This window comes from Cupressus sempervirens, chromosome 1, assembly GCF_028749045.1.
Source record: "Cupressus sempervirens isolate cs-2001-9-10 chromosome 1, ASM2874904v1, whole genome shotgun sequence".
NCBI lineage: Eukaryota > Viridiplantae > Streptophyta > Pinopsida > Cupressales > Cupressaceae > Cupressus > Cupressus sempervirens.
Genome location: NC_143118.1, coordinates 33,764,777 through 33,786,281, shown reverse-complemented (window position 1 = coordinate 33,786,281; position 21,505 = coordinate 33,764,777). Strand labels below are relative to the sequence as shown.

The 21,505-nt window shown below is 35.0% G+C and overlaps 1 protein-coding gene, 1 long non-coding RNA gene and 2 pseudogenes across 3 annotated transcripts in view; 3 read left to right on the top strand and 1 right to left on the bottom strand.

Annotated features, from left to right (window-relative positions):
* Window positions 1–2,722: 2,722 nt before the first annotated feature.
* Window positions 2,723–5,055, top strand: LOC149576034 (Transducin/WD40 repeat-like superfamily protein). Its single transcript, XM_089816161.1, has one exon. The coding sequence runs from the start codon at window positions 2,949–2,951 to the stop codon at window positions 4,641–4,643; it is 1,695 nt and encodes a 564-aa protein (XP_089672287.1). The 5' UTR covers window positions 2,723–2,948; the 3' UTR covers window positions 4,644–5,055.
* Window positions 5,056–6,402: 1,347 nt separating this feature from the next.
* LOC149576033 (pentatricopeptide repeat-containing protein At1g69290-like) lies at window positions 6,403–7,738 on the bottom strand (annotated as a pseudogene).
* A 2,911-nt stretch (window positions 7,739–10,649) lies between these two features.
* LOC149576032 (uncharacterized) lies at window positions 10,650–13,940 on the top strand. Its single transcript, XR_016364251.1, has 3 exons — window positions 10,650–10,832; window positions 10,997–11,109; window positions 13,891–13,940. It is a non-coding gene; the product is annotated as an uncharacterized LOC149576032 (long non-coding RNA).
* Window positions 13,941–21,171: 7,231 nt separating this feature from the next.
* The window catches only part of LOC149576031 (E3 ubiquitin-protein ligase RGLG1-like), a 41,034-nt pseudogene continuing 40,700 nt past the window's right edge, over window positions 21,172–21,505 (top strand). Inside the window, exon 1 of the transcript XR_016354233.1 lies at window positions 21,172–21,252. The product of XR_016354233.1 is annotated as an E3 ubiquitin-protein ligase RGLG1-like (transcript). The remainder of the gene's footprint in view (window positions 21,253–21,505) is intronic.

The following is a 21,505-nucleotide window of genomic DNA, read 5'->3' as shown; positions in this document are numbered from 1 at the left end:
CTAGTAACCATCTAAAAGAATGTAAAGTATTGGCTGCACTAAATACACGACCCTTCCTCAAGGCTGGCTCAAATGTGATGATGAAGAAATTGCGAGAAGAGTAGAAGGAGTGACAATGTTGCCTTTCTGAAGGAGAGCAGTCAAATCTGAAATCTATTTTACATAGCCATCTATCTTCTTCTCATAGTAGCGTGACTCATCATGATTGGGATTTTGAAAATAAGAATATATCTTTTTTTTTTTGTCCTTAATTTTGGAGGTGGTTTGGAACGTCTCTCACTGCCAACTAAATCTTTCTTGGGCTTTGGTGTCTGCTTCTTCTTAGTTGTAGATGATTGTGCAACCAATGTCATGTTCTTTGATTCTGACAGAGAATCCAACTGGGAAAGCTTGGCTTCTTCTCTAGTCAAACGATCACAAAATTCCTCAAATGTTGGCATGGTGAAATTAGTACCCAATGCATCCATAATGGAGTGAGAAGAACTTGTTAGAGGGAAGTGCATGCACTAGGCCATAGGATTTGAACAAGGGACAACACGATGAGGGTATTAATTATGTAATTGATGACCTTGATGAGATGGCTGAGAAGGAAAAGGGTGGAAATATTGAGTTTCTCCACAAGGCTAAGGCTACGACAACCTTGAGGCAGAAAAGAACAAGAGAATGGAGCTAGAAGCAAAGATTGGGGACATTCCTGGTAAGCTCCTAGCCTATGAGGCTAAATTAGCGTAGCTTGTAAAGAAGAGTGAGTAGAAAATGAATAAGGTTACTTCCAACTTATGTGTTGCTGTAGCCATCTTGGAAAAAAGAAGTGTACAAGAGATTGTCTCTCTAGTGGCGGTTTCTCTTAGTAAGGGTCCCATTACATGTGCTAGACAGAGCATTAATAAGGCCATTGAAGAAGGTCCAAGTTCGATTGCAAAAGAGTCTGTTGAGGAAGTGGCTAATATTGACAGGAACATAGCTAAAGTGGCGAAGGAGCTTGTCTGAGGGGGTGTTGTTTACCTTCTTATGTTTTGTGTCTTTTTGGTCTGTCATGCCTTAGTGGTCTTGGTATTTGGTTCTGGTCGTAGTGTCTGATTGATTTTGTTGGTGTCCATTTTTTATTACAACAATAAGGTGTCCTCCTTAGGCAATTTTGTTATGAATTGTATTGCTTTATATTTGAGGTTTCAAGTACTTGTAAGACATGTATCTTATGTTGATACTTTGAACTAAATGCTTTATCTTAGTTAATTGTTGTATGGGGTTTCGGGTCCCCTCAAAACCTATTTTTACATTAATCCAAAAATATAAGTTTTAAAGTAGTTTTAATTTTTTAAATCTATCTAAGAAATACATTAATCATTGCTTATAGTTAAATTCTCCATCATAATACTAAACTTAATCTTAATGAAATTCTAATAAACAAGTAATATCAGTCATCAAGACTAAATTCATTCTACCTTATACATGAGTTGCATGTACTTTGAAGGATCCAAGAGTTCATGTATGATGAGGAAATCTGTTGTTGAGTTATATTTATTCTAATGTACTAAAAATATTAGTACTATTTTTAAAATTTAAACTTTGCAATAGTAATGCATATATCTAACTATGACCTAACTATTGCACCTTTCGGTGCAAATGCTAGTAATATACAAATTTTCCAAATAAATTAATACTTGCATTTGCACCAAAAGGAGGTGCAATACTATTTTGACTTCATTATTCTTACTTTTTAAATTTGTGTTTAAACTCAAAGTTATACTATTGTGTTTAGGCAAAAATTAATAATGTCCAACAAATCTAACTAAGAAGCTTATTAAAAGAACATTTTGACCTAGACATTTTGAGTTTGAGATCTAAAAAGAGGAATCAAATTTTAAACTCCATGGCCATAGTTAGAATTTTAGATAGAACATAAAATTTGAGCAAATTCCAAGCCTTACATAACACACATTAGCTCTAACAGTAGTCCCTAACCCTGACACTATCTTTAGTTATATTCAAGAAACTCCAAATTTAATTCAAATTGTGCCCTATTCCAATTAAGATTAAATGAATTATTTTAAGAAATTAAAATTATTATTAAAACTAAATGTGTTAATTTTACACTTTTTAATCTAAAATAAAAATAGTAACTAATGAACTATTAAAAATTCTCAAGTTTGTGTGGACTTTCATGGCATCAATTTTACAAATTGTTTAATATTAAATAAATACTAAATAGCAATAAAATAGATAAAAGTAAGATAATCATTTTTCAATTTTATAGATGAAATAATAAATATAAAATTATTTCTATCTTAACACTTCCAAAAACATTAATTCATTTGTATAAAAAATTACTATCACTAAAAATGAACCTACTTTGTATCCTTCAATATAAGCCCCTACTGTCGTGAGGGTGCTACTCTGTATTACAATATCAACTATTAATTTTTTGGGCCGCCTAAAGTAATTTTTTGTTTTTTTGGCAATTTGCCAAAAGTAATTTTTTTGTTGTTTTCGATTACATAATATGCACACCATGAAATTTGGTCAAGAGTACATTTTATGGATGGAAGATAGCAAGGTCCATTTTTTGGTAAGGCGTGTGGACTCAGTTTTATTAGAGGTGGGCAGCGCTTAAAACGTTCATGATATGACATCTCATAGAGGGAAAATTAGAGAGGGAGAGGCGTTGAAAAATCAATTAAATTTATATTAGAATATAAATTATAAATGACATAGGTATACGTTTGTAGACTAAAAGCAAAGCTATTTCCAAATATAATTACTCCCTCATTCGGAAACCCTAAATTGTTCTCAGCGAGTAGAATTTTTTTTAGTGCTATACTTCAACAACCGTGAAAGCGGAAAACCTATCAACGTTCCTACATACTATTTGTGAGGAGAGTTTGGGATTGCAGGACTTTGATCATAAATCCAGGAACAATAAACAGAAATCCGCGAATTTAAATATAATGTCTGTAATGATTTCTCAAAATGTCTCGATGCATAAAAACAAAATCCAGAAACACAATGGAGGAAAGCCGTTGAATAAAAAACATCATCAGGAAAGGAGTACGCATAGTAATGACAATAAGGCAGAGGAAAAAACTGGTTCAGATGACAACAGGGATATTGTGCCGGCTACGGGGAAGATGACCAGGAAAAGAAAGAACAGGCGTGCAAGGGAAGAAAAGCTAGAAATGGAGAAGGACAATATAGAGAAAAAGAGGCTTGAAAGCCTTCTTTTCGGATTCGATAAAAATCAATTTGAAGAGAATGTCGCGGAAATCCCTACGTGGTTTACAGACAAAACCCCAGGTTTCGAAAGGTCTGCTTTGGAAGAAGAAGATGGCTGCTTAGAGGATGAACGAAAGCCTGCTTGGATCGACGAGGAAGAGACCCAGGCACTCGTCGACATTTCGAAGGTAAATCTATTAAGAAAATTAAGGAAAGAAGAAAACGAGGGTTTGATTTTGGGAACTGATTATGTTAGTAGGTTAAGACACCAGCATGCTAGGTTAAATCCCGGTACAGAATGGGCTGATCCAGCTAGATTGAAAAATAGAGATGTAGGGTTTGGATCTGATGATTCTGATGAGGACGAAGGTTTAGGGTTTAGAGCTAGTGAGGGTTTTGAAGATGGAAATGCCTTATTGAGGAGTAATGAGGATTTTGTAGTCAGGAGCAAAGAGAAGCTTTTGCCTGGGTTGATTGAGTACTCTAGGCTCACGGATGCTAATGCAGAGGACCCATCTAATGCAGTTGTGCAGTCTGTGGGTTTTCATAGGAACGGTCAACTGTTGCTCGCTGCCGGGCTTGATAAGAAGTTGAAGCTTTTTCAGATTGATGGAAAGCGAAATGCTAAAATTCAGAGCATTTTTATCCAGGATCTACCTATACACAAGGCTGTATTCTTGCCGGATGGATCGCAGGTGATTATGGCAGGGAGGAGAAAACATTTCTATAGTTTCGATGTGGTGAGTGGGAAGCTGGATAGGGTTTGTAGTTTGATCGGGAGAGAGGAGAAGAGTTTGGAGAGTTTCGAGGTGTCTTCTGATTCAAGTTTGATTGCTTTCCTTGGGAATGAAGGTTATATCATGCTGGTTTCTACGAAGACAAAACAGTTGATTGGAACTTTAAAGATGAATGGGTCTGTTCGTGCAGCTGCATTTGCAGAAGGGGGAAATCAGTTGCTCAGCGCTGGTCGTGATGGGCACATTTATCATTGGGATCTTCGAACAAGGAAATGTATTCACAAGGGGAATGATGAGGGTTGTGTTAACAGTTCGGCATTAAGCGTTTCTCCAGATAGCAAGTTGTTTGCCGCTGGTTCTGATAGTGGGATTGTTAATATTTACAACAGGGATGAATTTCTTGGGGGTGTGAAAAGGCCTGCCAAATCCCTTACAAATCTTGTAACTGTTGTGGATAATTTGAAGTTCAATGTTGATTCTCAGATTTTGGCCATTTGTTCAAGGCTGAAGAGGAATAATTTGAAATTGGTTCACCTTCCTTCTTGCACAGTGTTCTCTAACTTTCCATCACCCAAAACTCCATTACAGTATGTCCACTCTCTTGATTTTAGTCCAGGAGGTGGGCTTTTGGCTGCTGGAAATGCCGCAGGAAAAGTGCTTCTGTATAAGCTTCATCATTACCAGCATGCTTGATGGATAAATGAGAAATAAATGAGAGGGAACATTGTCATAACTTTCTGGCATCTCTTCATGGACAACACTGTTAAATTGATCCAGTGACTTGGCTGTCAAGGAAAGCTAGTTGCCAGTTCTAGCGTCTGGATTCTGCAGAATGTATCACTGAAGTGAAATCACAATTTTGTATTGTTGATATATGTACTCTTTACAATCTGATGTCTACATTATGATACATCACATTTTGTTTAGAAACTATTTTGTAGGAGAATGTATGGCCTTAGGGTCTGTATTGCTTTTCATCTCCGTGGCTTCTTTTCAAAATAGTGTAACATTTGTACTGATTCTCTTGGATTTTGAGCAGTAAAATATTTGTAAGGTACGAATTGCTGTGTTTTGAAATACTATAATGCAATTATTAATTTGGAAACTGATATTGCTGGTTAAAGCAATAAAATATACTCAAACTTAAGTGGAACAGTTTTGGGTTTGGGTAGTTGTTCAAGCTATTATTTGATGTTGAGTTAGAATTTCATTTACAGTTATATTGTTCTAACACAAGACATCATAGTTATATTTAATGATCATGCGTGCATGTGTTTACGATAATCCATAATCTGCCTGGATACTCCAATGCAAGATTTCAGCAACAGATGTTGTACTTTTCTGATTTTCTTATGTACTGTTCACAAGGTCTATGCTATTGACACAACAACTTAAGGCTGCAAGTTGATTCCTTTTAAGGCTGCCATGTACCTAATGTATCCAATTATGCAAATATGCACGTGCTCACATAGTTTCTTACAGGGGACAAGCGTGGCATATAATAGCTCTTTTATGATAGCAACTTGGGACTTAAACTTTTCCATGAGACCAAATTTGCAATTTTTTTTAATGTTTTTCTTACTTTTTTGAGTACTGTATTCATCTTTTATCATGAACAGGTGCTGTATTGTCTCCAGCTGAACATATCATTCTTATGCTTTTGTAAATGCTTGAATATGAAGAAAGCCTCTTTTTTGCTTGAGTAATTGACCTGAAGTTGTGTACACCCTGCAAGCATTTCTTCAAGAAAAGCTGCAATATGAGAGAGGAATTAAATTGGAAAAAGCTCACTGACATTGCTTGAATAAAATGTATGGTGTCAATTGAATTGATTTGAAATGTATCTGGAATGCCACCATGTTGCATATGCACATGTTGCCAATGAACACTTCTTAGATGTGTTTACCTTCTACAGTTTTAAAGAAAGCTTCAACCTTGAAGGAATACTAGTTTTTGTACATCACATAGACCTGCAAAGGCTTTAGGAGTTAAAAAGCGTCACATCAGCTCCAAAAGCACTTCAAGCCTTTATTTGTAAAGATGATGAGAATTACATATCAGGTTTTTTTTAACATTTTTACAAAATCACAAACTACTTTAAGCTAATTCATTGCTTTGCCTTTGTAAGTATCTGTTATTTGCTGAAAATAAGAATTTCTGTAAAAATAATGTTCCACGTCAAATGTACCCAGGAATTTTCAATATGAAGGGAAGCATCTTGCACAATAATTTTTTCAATAATTTGGGTATGGTGATGTCTAACAGGATTCAACACTGTGGCTGCACTTGGCTAGAAGCAAGAACACTTGTTGAAGCACTCCTCATCATTATAAATGTAACCAGGCCACTATTTCAGAGATGGTGTTAAAATGCTAGGGTTTCCTTTAACCTTTTTCTTAAAATCACAGTTCGCATGTAAGAACAATGATTTCATGTAGGTCTTACCTTGAGATTAAGGACTAGGATTTTTAGAACGTTGTCGACCTATCTTCATCTCATTTTTGAATAATACATGGTGTCCCTTTTCTAGCCAGCTGAGATTTATACATGCATGAATTATACCTGCACAATCACGAGTTTAATCTAGAGCCACAAATTTCCCTTCAGCATCGTGTGCCCTGATAAGAAATCTTGCCAAGTCTTTAATAGTTGAAATTCCTTTACAAGTTGGCAGTAAGTATGTTCATTAGGAAACTCATCCGTATTGAGTTCCAAGCATTCATCAACTGATTCGACCCTCACTAGGTCCACAAAATTGCATGCCCTTTTCAACATAAGCAATACACTTTCTGAAGTGGACTCTAAATCATCTACCCCTAAATATGCACTAATTAAGCTGCTGTAAAACTGTTGGTCAGGATTAACCTGATATTGACGCATCACCTTATCCAAACTGTCAATCTTTTCCTTAAAACCTTTTTGGCATGAAGATTTGCAATAATACCAAAGATCCTTCCATCTCTTGTCAAGCCCAACATGGGCATAATTTTTTATATCCCCTCTACCTTCACCACTGAACCAAGTTTTAAGAAAGGACTGAGAGAAGTATTAAACACAGATATATCAAGTTTCATGTTATTAACCAATAAACCATCTTTCCTAAAAAATGGAGAATTTATCCAAAAAGTTTCAAAGCTAATGAAGCAGTCTCAATCGTGGACATCTTCTTCAACAGAGGACTCCACTAGTTGAGATGAGGGCAAAATCCATTTTCCAGCAGTATTCTTATAAGGGGTGAAGAGGTGCAAACATTTTAGCCCTTTCAAGTATAGGAACCAAATTGGGTGTGGAATCCATGTGTGGAATCCATGTCCATTATGTTGTGTGGATATTTTTCCAACACAAGAATTGCAGTGGAATAAGTTCATTTGAGTTTAAGGAAATCATTTGCAGAGGCCAGCTCCTTCACTAATCTATAAACTGAATTCTTACTAGGGAATGTCCCATTTTTTCTCAATGATTTGAAGGCCTCCAAGAATCATTAACCCATTTTTACTGAGTGTTGTTTGCCTATCCTCTTCGAGAATTGAATTATCTACCTTATTTTGCAATTTTTCAGGTTTTGTTGAAGGAGATGTATATGGGTTTGGAGGAAGTGGATTTCTAGTAGCAAGCAAAAACATTCAGTTGAAGAAATGAATAGGTAAATAGTATTTCAACTTTTGAATCATAGCACAAGCATGCTCTTCTGTTAGCAAATGTTGAAGGATTTTTCATCCCTAGGGTATGGAAGAATTGTAATTTGAAAGTAGTAAAGATCAACACACTTGTACAAGCCTCTCCTTCATTCATGTTTAATATGTACACCTTCCTATTCGTAGGATTAGGGTTTCTTATTCTTTGTTTCTTCTTCAATCTCATGAGTAGAAGGGTCAAATTGATTAATAATATTTTATAATCTAAGTTTTGCTTATAGTTTTATTACCAATAATTTTGTGACAGGTCTTCAGGAGGAAAGATTTTATCCATATATTAATAGTTATCTCACTTTATCCAAATATTAACAATAATGACATTATCTCTCTTGATATTTTGAAGAAACAGTGGATTCCTACATTTACAATCTCAAAGGTTATTGTGTTTTCATTTTTTGATGTTGTAACAAGCACTAGTTAACTCTTCTCAGTTGTAGATAAGGAATATTGTTGAATAAAAAAAAATACTATTTTGAGGATGACTATTAACCGGAATATCGACTCGTGATGAATCTGAGTATTGATATCACGCTTCTCAAATTTTGGGGGAAAAACTTCCTTTTAGGCCTCTTGAAGACTTCATCTTTCGACATTTTTAGAAGAGTGAGAGCCTTTTCAGTTTTTTGCACAGGTATCCATGACAAACTGCAATATTATCACATTCTCTTTGAAGATAATCTTTACTATATAGCCATGTTCTATGTTTAAATACACTTGCAAATTCTAATTGATACTTGTTTGGTTCAGGATGAAGATTTAAAGAAGTAGATTAAGGTTGTTGCATATATTGACTACAGCTCTAAAAAGTAATAGGTATGTTGATAGAATGCCATTTCAAGACATATACAAATATCTCTTCTTCTCATATTCACCCATTGCTACTTATGACACAGACAAGATTGATCTTTTATCCTTTAACACACTAAAGAATCTCATAGGATCACATAACAAATTGATAATAGAAAATTTATATAATAGTGATTCTCGACATCTAAGATCGTTTGTAAGTAGTATCACAGATGGATAAGATTGCAAATTGGAGTTTTCATCTCCATCAGTAGCTATTCTAATCAAAACAAAGCATTAGACCTACTTTATCATTTCCTTGGCTACTATAATATTCCATCAAACTGAGTTTGGGTATAAAAATGATGGCTTCTTCACCCAGTTGTATGTATTAGTATTTTCTGTACACTCAACACTGCAATCTACACCACCAACTGTTATTTCAGCAATTACATGTATAGGAAATTTAATAGTAGAAAAGAGTCAAATCCACCATAAAAGTTTGTATTCCCTGGAAAGAGCTTCAAAGGGAGCCAACCAAATAAGAGGAATTAATTGAGGTTAAGGAACCTATTGAATAGGTTTCTGGTGGTCAAAATGATTGTTGGGGTCTTCTAGATGCTTCCATGCTTGTTGGCGATTTCAAACAACAGTAACTTCATTTTTTAAGGGAGTGTTCTCCTTCATATTTTCTATCAGTCTTTCATGCTTACACTTGTTGAGATCACCATGAGATGATTCTGATTAGTTCCATTTGTTTTTTGAGGGCTATTATACTTGTCAAAACATGTTTATTGGATCGCTGGATGTATGGAACTTGGATATTGGTACCTCTAAATTTTTTGAAATTCAATTTTCATTTAGCTAGTGGAGATTATTATGGAACACACCCTTAGCACCGGTACTACACAATGTTTTCCAGCAATGGCCTTTACATTCTTAACTCTTTTGCTACCTAGTTTGGCTATCAAATAATGACAGCTAGCTAGATTGATTGGATGGGTTTTGGGCCTTTAGAGTGTCCTTGACCACAAAGAATTTAGGTTAGTTTTTATAATTATAATCTAGAACTTAAAGTATGATTTTAGCCCTTTTCCTTAGTTTGGAGTTTATAGTTTAAAACAAATGTTAATGGAGCATTCTTTATTTCATACTGACAATCACAATTGCAAAAATATACTGAAAGCAAATAAATGTGACATCCTTGTACTTGTTTCTATACACTCCTTTCATTCCATTAGAAGGCAGGCAACATGCTTACAAGATCCACGATGATTGTAATTAGTCAACTGAAGTTTTTAACCTTCTCTTATTAGTTCCCTTTTTGGACTATGATGGCATAGATAAAAGGTTTAAGTGAAAATTTTAGTTTTAGAAATAGTATGGTCAGTCTGTGCAACTATAGTTAGCAAATACCACTGCTTAAATACATGAAATTTCCAAATTTGCTGATAATATGTTTCTGGATTTAGTTGTGCAAACATTTTTCCATCATCTTGTCAGATCATACTCCTTTTCTCTTGCATTGTTGTCTCATTCTGATGATGATCATGGAGTGTGATCTCAAAATTCGATGGGAAAAAAGTTCACATGGTCAAATCCAGAAAATATATTTTGAAGATACTATTGTTGCTGATTGTTTTGTGTTAAAATTATGAAAAGCATTGAGCCACATACTTTAGTATTTATTTTCTTATGCATCCACTTCATTTGTTTAAATCTTTTGAGCTTCACAAATTTCTGCAATTTTATTCTTTTAGAAAGGAAACTTTAGCTAAATTAAGAAGGTATAGGTAATACAAGATTTATTATGAGTTATATTTACAAAGGAACTGTGTGTCGTTCTCTCTTTGTTTGGTAAAGTTGGACCTGAAAAGTGTTCAGGCTACAGGGCTTTTGATTTGGATTAATGTTTTGAGAAAATTATTATTTTCTTCATTCATTATAATTGACTTATTTGTTTTGGAAGGTTTGTTTTGCCAATACTCCCAATTGCCCTGATGCTTAGTGGATGCCCACTAACTGAGCTGGACAAGCATTATTATTGTCTATGACCAAAAATTTGAAAGTTAAATGAAACTCAAAATGGTAGTGGGAAATTTATATCATCTTCATACTGATCGTAAAAATATTCCAGCAACTTTATGTGAGTCTAGTTAATCCGATACTTTGTTTCCTTCTGATGATTGAAAATATTACATTTCAACAAAACAGGAAGTCATGATCTTGTCATACTCGTGATCAGACAGAGATGGAGTGAAGATATAATTACCTTTCTAGCTAAGGAGGCATATAAGGACCATGTCCAGAGTGTGACATTTTTAATGCCTTTCCATGAAACTCCTTACTATGCATCAGTGCAGAAATATCTGACAATGTGCTTCCTGGATTGTACTCCAAGGTGATTTTTTGGCCAACACTTCCTATTTCAAGCTTATTTCTTTATCATAGATTCAATTTTAGCACTGATTGTTGAATAAATGAATGTTTCTTTTTAAATGATAGTCATGGGTATGTGATGAAATAGCTTATTAATGAGTCAGTGTAATTTTGGCATCAATACAGAGCTTATCATGGATGAATCAGATCACTTTATTAGAGATCCATCAGGTTTTGTATCAAATATGCTCGACACTCTGCCTCTACCAAGTCATCTAGTGCTATTTGATTCTCAAGAGGTACGATTGAGAGATATTTTGGCTTTACATGGTTACACAAAGGTGGTGTATGAATGTCACTTTTGGATTTCATGATTCTCATTTTCTTTACAGGAATTGCTTTAAAGTAGATTTTGAACTCAAGGGTATGCATACAAATTGATTGTTACATTTTCTTTTCACCATTGAGAAATTTATATATTATGTATTTTAGTAGCACATAGAATATTCTAACTATTGCATTTTGTTTGGGATCAAATGGTGGTATATCTTGAAAAAAATTTCATGTCCTAGCAAGATTGTGACTAGGATTCTTCTGACAGTAACAACAGATCCACATTTTTAACTGATTTCTCTTGAGTCAGAAGTGATCAGTTATGGCAAGAAGAGGAATGAGATTGAAACAAATTAAAAATGGCCTTTGGATGGTAGTACAAAATTTAAATGTCTTGGTTTATTTGGAGACTTTAGTCTCATTTATTTCTCACCAATTACTGTGCATTCTATGACTGTCACAATAGACCTTTTACCAATGGCTTGAGTTTCTTGTTTGCAAGGAGTTTATTAGGTGTTTGGGTCAACCTAGTATACAACCACATTGCTAGGAGAAGGCTACTAAATTATTCAATTAATTATTAACAATAATCCTAAAATCCTTATCATTCAGAGTCTTTAATTAACTGAAGCACGCAGATCATTATCAATGGCTTGAGTTTCTTGTTTGCAAGGAGTTTATTAGGCGTTTGGTTCAACCTAGTATACAATCACATTGCTAAGAGAAGGCTACTAAGTTATTCAATTAATTATTAACGACAATCCTAAAATCCTTATCGTTCAGTCCGTAATTAACTGAAGCATGCAGATCATTATTTATAGGTTTGAGAAGTCCCAAACATGGTAAGTATTTAGGAAAAGGGATCCAAACATACTTGTTCCATTTTTTAGAACATAGTAAATGTCATTTGTAGTCCATTGATTACTATTTGCATCATTCAAGAAAATTACCTGCACCAACTCACTAAGTTGTCTCTATTCGCCAACATTCTCCACCAGCTGGACAACCGCCTCTGATACGGGTTTATCTTATCCTTTTATGGATTAGCCTTTACATGAGATTTATCTGATCCTTAGCCTGTTTTATCTTGATACTTATCATACTCCTTCAAACAGGTGTCAGAGTAGGACAGTTCAGGGAGATCTGAGGTGTCAATTATTGAAAAGTCAAGATCGCTGCAGAAAGAAGCTGTTTACCCTCGATTTAAAAATGGCTAGTTCACAGTGTTGTATGCAGATCCAAAACTTTATACAAGACAAAGATATAGTAGTATTTTTTATTTTTTGTGCAACATAGCAAGTTGCTAAAGATTTGAGGAATCACAAGTTTCAAGCTACTAAAAATAAGTGGAAGGAAAGAGGAAAATAAACTGTTGGAGCAATTAGAAATGGATATTGCTGGAAAGAAAGAAGTTACCATGTGAAGAAAATAAGTCACTATTGCTGGAAAGAAAGAAGTCACTGTGTGAAGAAAATAAGTCACTGCCAGTTGAAGAATATTAAGAGTCTATGAAATTGCCACTAGTCTTAAGAAAATGTGTGTGTGTGAGAGAGAGAGAGATCACTGTTTTGAAGTTTCAAATCGATACCTTCATCTTCAATTCTATTATTTGCATTCTTCGAAAAGCAGAGGGCTATTTTAACATGCCTAGCTCATTTTATTTGTTTCAATTTCAAACTAAGAGACTAAGTCTTCTTTCTTCAGTACATGTTGCCGAATGCAAGAAATGACAATTTTTTTTTCTGAAGCCTTACTTATACAAGCAAGTAGAATATGTGTTGAATGTGGTCAAGTAGCCCATGCCAATATATAACTATATCTGCTCCTTAATTAATGCAGGATTGAAAATGAAGATCCCTAGTATGTAGCCCAGACAAATCAAGAATCGTTTTCTTTAATTCTGAAAACACCTGATGATATGGCATAGAATCTGACATGACACACAAGCAAGCAACACAAGTGGGTAAGTAGATCAAGCAGGCCACTCAAGCAACAAAGTCCAAGTCTTAAATACTCTGAGAAAACCTTTAAAATTTATATCACCTTGGTCATCAACTTTTGACATCAATGACAACATATTCAACATTTTTGTCTAGTTGAGTCCATAAATGAGGGACCTCATCCTGGAATAGACCTCCTCTATCTCATTCATGTCATCCTACTCTTTCTTCTCTCTACCTTTCATGGGGTTTTAGCCTTTGTGGCAACTATTACCAATGCTACTTTTTCACCTTTATATTGTAGGATCAACCCCCCAAAATCTGGAATGTTATTCAAGTTTTGCTGTTAGAATAGCATCACACGGTATGGGAAACAATCTAAATAAGCTACATAGAATGGTGGGAATGAGCATCACAACTACTTATGAGAATTGGATGAGTGTTGCAAGAAAGACTCATATTGGAAGGTATCTATCAAATACTTATGCCCGAAATTGCTTTTGTAATGTTCTACTTCTTGCATCCACTGTTAAATCCAATTGTACTTGGGAAGATGGGTTTAAAAAAACAATTTCACTACATTAAGGATGTATTCTTGAAATCAATAACCTGTTTGTCTCTTGAATTTCTTATAAGATACTTGATAGGGCTTGTGAATATAAGCATTCAAACATTTTGGAAACCCTTACACAGTAGAGTATGAATTAGGATCATTTTAAAGGTGCTAATTAGATATGAATTGCTAATTAGGAAGAAGTGCTTTATTTCATGGTGAATGGGCTGGAATTGTTTTTTCAATGTTTCCAGAGGAGCGATGCCTAGCTGGACTGCCTAGATTGGACGAGTGTTGAAAGAAAAAGGAAGATCATATTGGCAGGTATGTATCAAATACCTATGCCCAAATTTCTTTTGTAATGATTTATTTTTTCGTCCACTGTTAAATTCAAATGTACTCGATTAGGAAGATGGGTACATTAAGGCTCTATTCTTGAAATCGACAGCCTCTTGAATTTCCTATAAGATTCTTCATAGGACTTGTCGATATCATAATTCAAACATGTTGGAAACCCTTGCACCATATAGTATAAATCGCCCACTTGCTAACTAAGAAAACCATCTAGGTCATTTTTGTTAGCAAAATCAAACTTTAAGCAAACAAGTCACATGTGAAAGCCATTCCTCTGGGAACAAATTTTACATTCATAGTCATCCATGGGAAGTGAACTTATACATGCTATATTCCTGTATCTTACTTATAAAAAGATCTCCAGCTAAGCCAGGTGGAATATTATTTAGTGTAAATCCCTTTATCCCACTCTTTATTGCAACTAAGATCTCCAGCTAAACCTTATGAGCCTGCATTAGTACCTTCGATGCTAGAAATGATCTAAAATGATCACTGACTCAAACAATTTCTGCAAAGTGAAAAAATCTTCAGCCTTTTCATTCTTACCAATCAATTCCATCAAGCATTGTCTCAAATGAGCATTTCCTTGAGTATTTGACACATAACTGGAATATGTCAAGAAACAATGTCAAATAGAACCCTCTCGATGCTTGGAACTACTCCATAGTACAAATTGATTATCCTACATTTAATGTAGTATTCTAATATAAATTCAATCCTGTCAATGTAACATCTCGAATTTTATGTTTACAACTAGTTTCAGACACATTATCACTATCCACTGGTTCTGACTAGCCTCTGGTTTGTAAAACATACACCCACCAGCCATTCTTATTCTACTACCTACTTGCATAATCTTGTCAACCACCTCAGAATCTCATCTTCCTAATGCCCATCATCGAATTTCAGATTAAGACTAACAACATCATCTTCTTCTTGTCATTTCATTTTGGCAAGAGTAAAGTTAACTTAAGATTAAGACTAACAATATCATCTTCTTCCTGTCATTCTCAATTTGGCCAAGTGAATCTCTGATTGAGATTTATAATAATGATCATTTTCACATGCATTTTGCAAAAATCTATCAATTATTTGTTCATTGTCATACCAACAGATCTGTACTCTGCAACACTTATGCTACCCTGGCATGTTACTATGAGGTTTGAAGCCAGTAACCAGGGTTTATTCTAATTGCGGCTTACATATGAAATATTTGTATCTCCTTAGTTCAAGCCTGAACAATTGTTTCTGGATGAGTAAATAAAAATTTTCCACTATTTTTTGTTGAATCCGATTGCCTCGCTTCCATAACAAGCTTTGAGTTGTGCCCATTTCATTAATCTTTCTTACAGAGCTAAAAAAGAGACAAATTTTTTCCACATACAGAGTAATGTTGTATTCACAACAGATCCAAGAAAGTAACATGCCATGGAACCTCATTCAGAACACAATTTGAAACACAAGGAAGCTTGCCAAGGAGGATCAAGCATGATTTTGGACTGGTTAGAATTATATAGGAAGCTTGCCAAGGAGGTTCAGGCATGATTTTTCTATGCCATAATAACATAATAACAAATGGAGATAACACTACTGCAAAGAAAATCCGATCAAGCCCACTGTAAAAAAATAAGGATTCAACTCTGCACCTGGTTAAGAAAAAGCCTTAACTAGTGTTATTTATATTCAAGCAAACAGATTCACATGTGTTCTACAAAGCAATACATCCTTCTGTAGAGCTCTTTAATGGCAGAAAGCTACAATTGGGATTAAAATAAAGATCAAACATTAGAAAATTTTATGTGAAGCAACTGCCGACAAAATATGAGATTGGCCATCCCCATTGACCTGCTGGAATATTAGAAGCATTTCTTCCACTAAATACACTCTTCCAATCGTTTGACTTCTCTGATAATATTTCACAATAAAACTTAGGGTTATAAGATTTGTAGGAATGAAAATTAACATTAATTTGTGTTTGGCCTGCCCCTATCACCTTCAGATTCAATTGCTCCTCTGTACGTTCTGTCAGCCAGAACATCTAGGTAATGTCGTATGTGAAAAGCAGAATCTCTGTATAAAAGAAAGGAAAAATAATCATACCATTTATTTTCTCCATTGCCATAAAATCTTCAATCCAAAAAATAAAAATAAATATTAGTACACTTTAAAAAATTTATCCTGGAGTACAATAAACTAATGGATCCACCATTTGAATCTAATTGCTGATTTGCAGTAAAGGAATTCAATGGTCTTGAATGCTTCAAGACATGAAATTATTCCAAGTGAAGTAATTGATCTTCCAATCTATGTTTTTCCAGATACATTGCATGACAAAGCCAAGCTAAATGCTTAGATAGCTCAAATTAGAGTTGCTATGATTTAACTTACAAATTCACAATTATCCTTTAATAATGACAACCTGCACATTTTGGGACCAAAATCTTGTCATGCACTGTCTTTGCCTAAGGCCAAGTAATTTCTTTTTAAAATAAAGAGAATGATGTGAAACACTTAATGATGTTGATTTCATCACTATTTGAGTACTATCAGAAATCCTTTTTCTGAAAGATCCATTAAAGCCCACAACAGTATGCTACTTATAATTGTGGAATGTTGCCATAGATAGATCAGCTATTCCATTTACTCAAATGGGATTGTGCAACAGATTTCTACATTGAATGATATGATGCTGAGGTCCAGCCATGTCAAAATTTCAATGATCGAACAAACAAAAATGCTTTTCCATTATATATACTAATAATAATAATAATTGAATGAATCAAATATCATCCTAAATGCCCTCTCATGCTCTCTGGTAATTCCCTTGAGAAAATAACATTTACTTAATCTGCCTAAATTTCCATCTGAACTTCCTGCTTGCTTCCCTTAAGCCATTAAAAATGTAGCATTCTATTCTGTTGCTTTTTCCGAGCTTCTTCCAAAGTTTCCTTGAATGCTAGTATTAGTTTCACCTCTTGAAGGTTGTCCCCTGCTATTTCCCCAAAACATGCCTTGAGAAAATCAAGAAGCCTGAAAGTCCTCATTCTGTGATATTCTCTGATACAGAGGTGCTTCCCTACTTTGTTTTAACACATCCTGAGATGCTTGGAGTGTTCTGCAACCTCTGCTTGTAGTGAACAGGTATTACAAAGGCAAATTCTTAAATAGAAGGACTGAAGAGTCAATTTTTTAATCACTTAAAGACTGTTGCAAAAAGCTTGATAACATTTGTGTTGATTGCCTATAGTGGGAAAGACTGTGTTGAGTCTACCTTATGACAACATTTGTTTTGATTTCCTTCCTCTTAGACACTGCCACAATGTGCCTACTTTAGACAAAACCCCCACTTGGAGCTTTGGTTGGATGGGCCTTCTTGTTTGTCTATATTTCTTCCACTAAGGAGAATTCTGGTATAAACAGCTCACCTCTAATCCACTATTTAGATTTCCTTGCCGGACAATGTGCTCTCCCCTTGTCCAATTTTAACACCTCCATCTCATAAAAGAATTTCTTGGGTAGCATGCAACCATCTTAAGCCGCCCCAGTTCTTTTTTCAATGCATGATGATGAAGACAAATTGAAAAAGTTTGTATGTATGTCATGTACCCTCAACCAACTACCAATATTCTTCAGCAACTGTGAATCCAAGCCTGGCTTGTTCATTGCGAGCATTGAATCATATCCGTCCATTCGGACCTAACACAAGAGTGCATCATAAGATGTCCATATTTCTCTTCTCCGTAAACATGGATTCTTCCCCAAACAAGACGTCCATAATTTTCCAGAATTTAGGGTAGTCGATCAGAAACATACCCCTCATCCTTCTCCTTGAAGGCTCTCCCGAGAACATGTTGCTGCTGCTTAAGGAGTCTGAGAGCGAAGTTAGCTTCAATTTGAATCTACCTTTAATCAGCAGGGGTCAACATCTATTTCTAACTCACAACTTGGCACGATCTGTTTGATCCCTAACTCAGCTTCCTACATATGTTGTTTGACCAATTCTAGGTACTTCAAAATGTTAATGATTTGAATTTCCCAAGTATTTCCTTTATTTAGCATGATCCCTTGCACTCGTGGTTTTTATTGCCACCTGCCTCCAGTTCATTTAATGATCAATTATATATCATTGTTAAACTGCAATGCAAAGAAAATATCCAATTTGGTCAAAATCATGGAGCAATTTTATGTCGGGTATAATCCCAATTTTCTTTTATTCTCATTAATTTTCATGATTTCGTTTATGAGATACTATATTTTAATAAAATTGTCCAAAACATCAGTTAAGCTAAAAGTGAACGAATAAATTATATGGCAGATGCAACTTTAAGTTGTAAGGGAGGGTCATCAATACCAATTAGCATACTATCCCTACAAATCGAAATTACTAGGTATCAGAACATTAAATTATAAGGCATCATTATATCTGCAAGACTTCAAGGTTTCGTAGGCTAAACCTTTATAATATTTACAACAATATACATTAAGAATCTATGAATGTTGACTTCCTAGGTTTATAAATTATATATGCTGAGAGACTATTGTTTTAGATAGATTAAATCAAAGTATATTGCCACTCTTGTTATAACAATGGATAAATGTGCACTAGTGCAGAAACACATTACTACAGTTGTTCCATTTTCAATAGACAGTGCAATTTGAATGAATAATAGTATTGGATCATAACAAATTCAATGATATCTTGTCTTTTCCATTGTATTTTGCAGCCAATATACCCTCAAAATATCCAAAGATTGAATCTCCCACCTATGCATGTCTCTATTTTTCTTATAAATAATATGGAACAATATTCAAATGTAGATGTGAGTATCTACCAGAAAATGTAGTGACAACTTTTTTGACACATCTCACTAACATTTGACATTGTATTTATACTATGTTTCAAAATTTAATGTTCTCTTCACTTTGCCCTTATTCCATTCAGTTAGTGGATTCTTGGGCCATTGAAACTAGAGTTGGTTGAATGCCTAACTGGTCTGAACTTCTAAGTACTTTAGTTTAATAATATGATGAGATTGGGGTAACTCTTAAAATTAGTCCATGTATATAGACTATTATGTAGAATATAGATGTAAAAAAATCATCTTTTTGTACAAAATACTCAGTATGTTTTATTTTCTTTGCAGATGCTTTCATGATTCAGATATGATTTTGTTTGGGTTTCGTGATTCAGATGCAGATGCTTTCATGATGCAGATGCAATTGCCCACAAACCACATACACCAGTTAAGTTTGGGCCTCAAAATCAAACCCAAAACCAATGGGGAGAATGCCCACGGCCCAAGCCAACTTTGCCACCCATGCGAGCATTTATTGCATATAGATTATTTAAATATTAAGAGCTCAAACTTTAAGTTTTCATGTTTGATGTTCTTGGTTTTAGTATCAACCTTTCCGATTAGGTCCACCTTTTCTAATCTTCGTATCTCTTAAACCATAGACCACCTAAACTTGGACTGAGGAGTGTGATGGAGCCTAAAATTTGTCTCCATTTGCGAAATAATGTTGAGGTTTTTATCACTGATTTATTGTGCTAGTCTGTTACAATGAGATTATTAATGGTTATGCAGTGATAAATCTAAACAATACTCAAACACCCAATGCATGCCTTTAATGGAGCAGCAACAGTCATATACGGTGACAATTAGAAATGAATTTGGCATATGCTGATTTTAGTTTTTTGTGATTCCAGTATTTATATTTGCAGTTAGAAGCAACAACTGAACTGAAGTAGTAATTAGAAGCTTTATCTGTATATGAATCACTGCCCAGAAAAGGTTATCTCCAGCAACCAAAGAGTACAATCAGCGCATGCATATATGCAAGTCTTCTTAAGATGTCGCAAAGTATCTACCAAACAAGCATGAATAGATCACGATAATCATGTTGATGAATAGCAACAGCTGAGGAATGAAATTATAAAGACTATTTTGATGTTTTAATCTGCCGTCCTAATATTCATCTTGGCTGTTGACTCATTCAGATCTCATGGAGGGGCCTTCTGAGCAGCTTTTCAGGGTCCCTTTCTGATGGTCTTAGCAATAGAAGCACTGGTAGATTGTTTCCATGCACTAAGAAGAAGTGATCCTTCATTTGTTTCTCTTGATGCTCTTTTGCAACAAGGACTCTCATCATTCGTAACTTTTCTTGTTTTGCATTTCAATGATTCAAGAAATGCAAATGCAGACCTGAGGAATGTTCTTCTACATTCTATATCTGTGTTGGTACAGTATAAAGAATACATGTTTGCCTTTGAATGCAATAAAGTGGTAGTGGAAAGAATGCCTGGAGCATTACTGTCAGCATTTGATAATAGGTTCTGGATTCCAGTAACAAACATTCTTCTACATTTCTTTAAGGGTTTTGGATTTGGAACATCAAAACATGAATCTTGGTCCAGTCTGCTTCAGGTCTTACTGCAACAAAAATGTATCTCAGATGAAAAGCTTTTTGCATCTTTCCTTAATCGTTTGTTTAACAATTTGAGTTGGACCATTACAGAGTTTTCTATTTCAATCAAGGAGATGCAAGAACATTACCAGGTTTCAGAATCGCTGCAAAGAAAATGCATGATCATTTTTGAGCTTTCTTGTAACTTGGCAAAAGTTTTTGAGTTTTTCACTTGTGAAATTCCTCAGGCCTTCCTTTGTGGTTATGAAACTGGAAGACAGTGGGTTGACTTATGAGAGCACTGTAATGGCAGCACAGGAAGACACTAATATTATGGCTTTCAAAACAAGTACAACGGCTGAAGCCAGTGATGCACAAAAACTCCAGTTCTGAATGATGATAGTGTTTCTAGCCATTAAAACTCCAGTTCTGAATGATGATAGTGTTTCTAGCCATTGTACAAATGCAGAAGCCTACTTGAATGTACTAACCAAAAAGGAACATACTTGCGATTTCATGATAAATTTATGTTTGATGTTGCTTTGTATTTGTAGCAGATAAGGAAGATTGGAGCAAATGTGGATAGACTCATGTCTTCAGGCACCCGAGCAGAGGATGGAAAACTTGGACATACCATTAAAGATTATTTACAGACCCAAGCGCAGGAGAAAGAATGATGCATTAAATTCAGGAAAGGTTTACGGGAGCACCAGAGGGAGGCACGTCGACTCATGATACTCGCACCAGTATTGAAGCCCGCCTGTGTTCGAACAATGGAGCAAGGACTTGCAGCACTTCCATTGATAACAGGAGGGAAGTCTTCACTAGACATCTTCACTGCTAATATATATGCAGTAACAGCTATGTCCAGGAGTAGTCAATGTGCATAGATAGAGACAACCCGTCAAACTCCCGCTCATGAAAGGAAAACATTAGGGTAATGCAGAATGGCTTTAACGGTGAAGATTTAAGGAAATTCGGGTGCAGTGAGTATGCTCCAGCAAGCAGGTCGGAAGACAGATGAGGAGTGAAAGTTGAGACCTTCGAATATGGAGTTGGAGTTGAACTATGCCACCAGCCATATAATTGAGAAAGGAATTTGAAGAC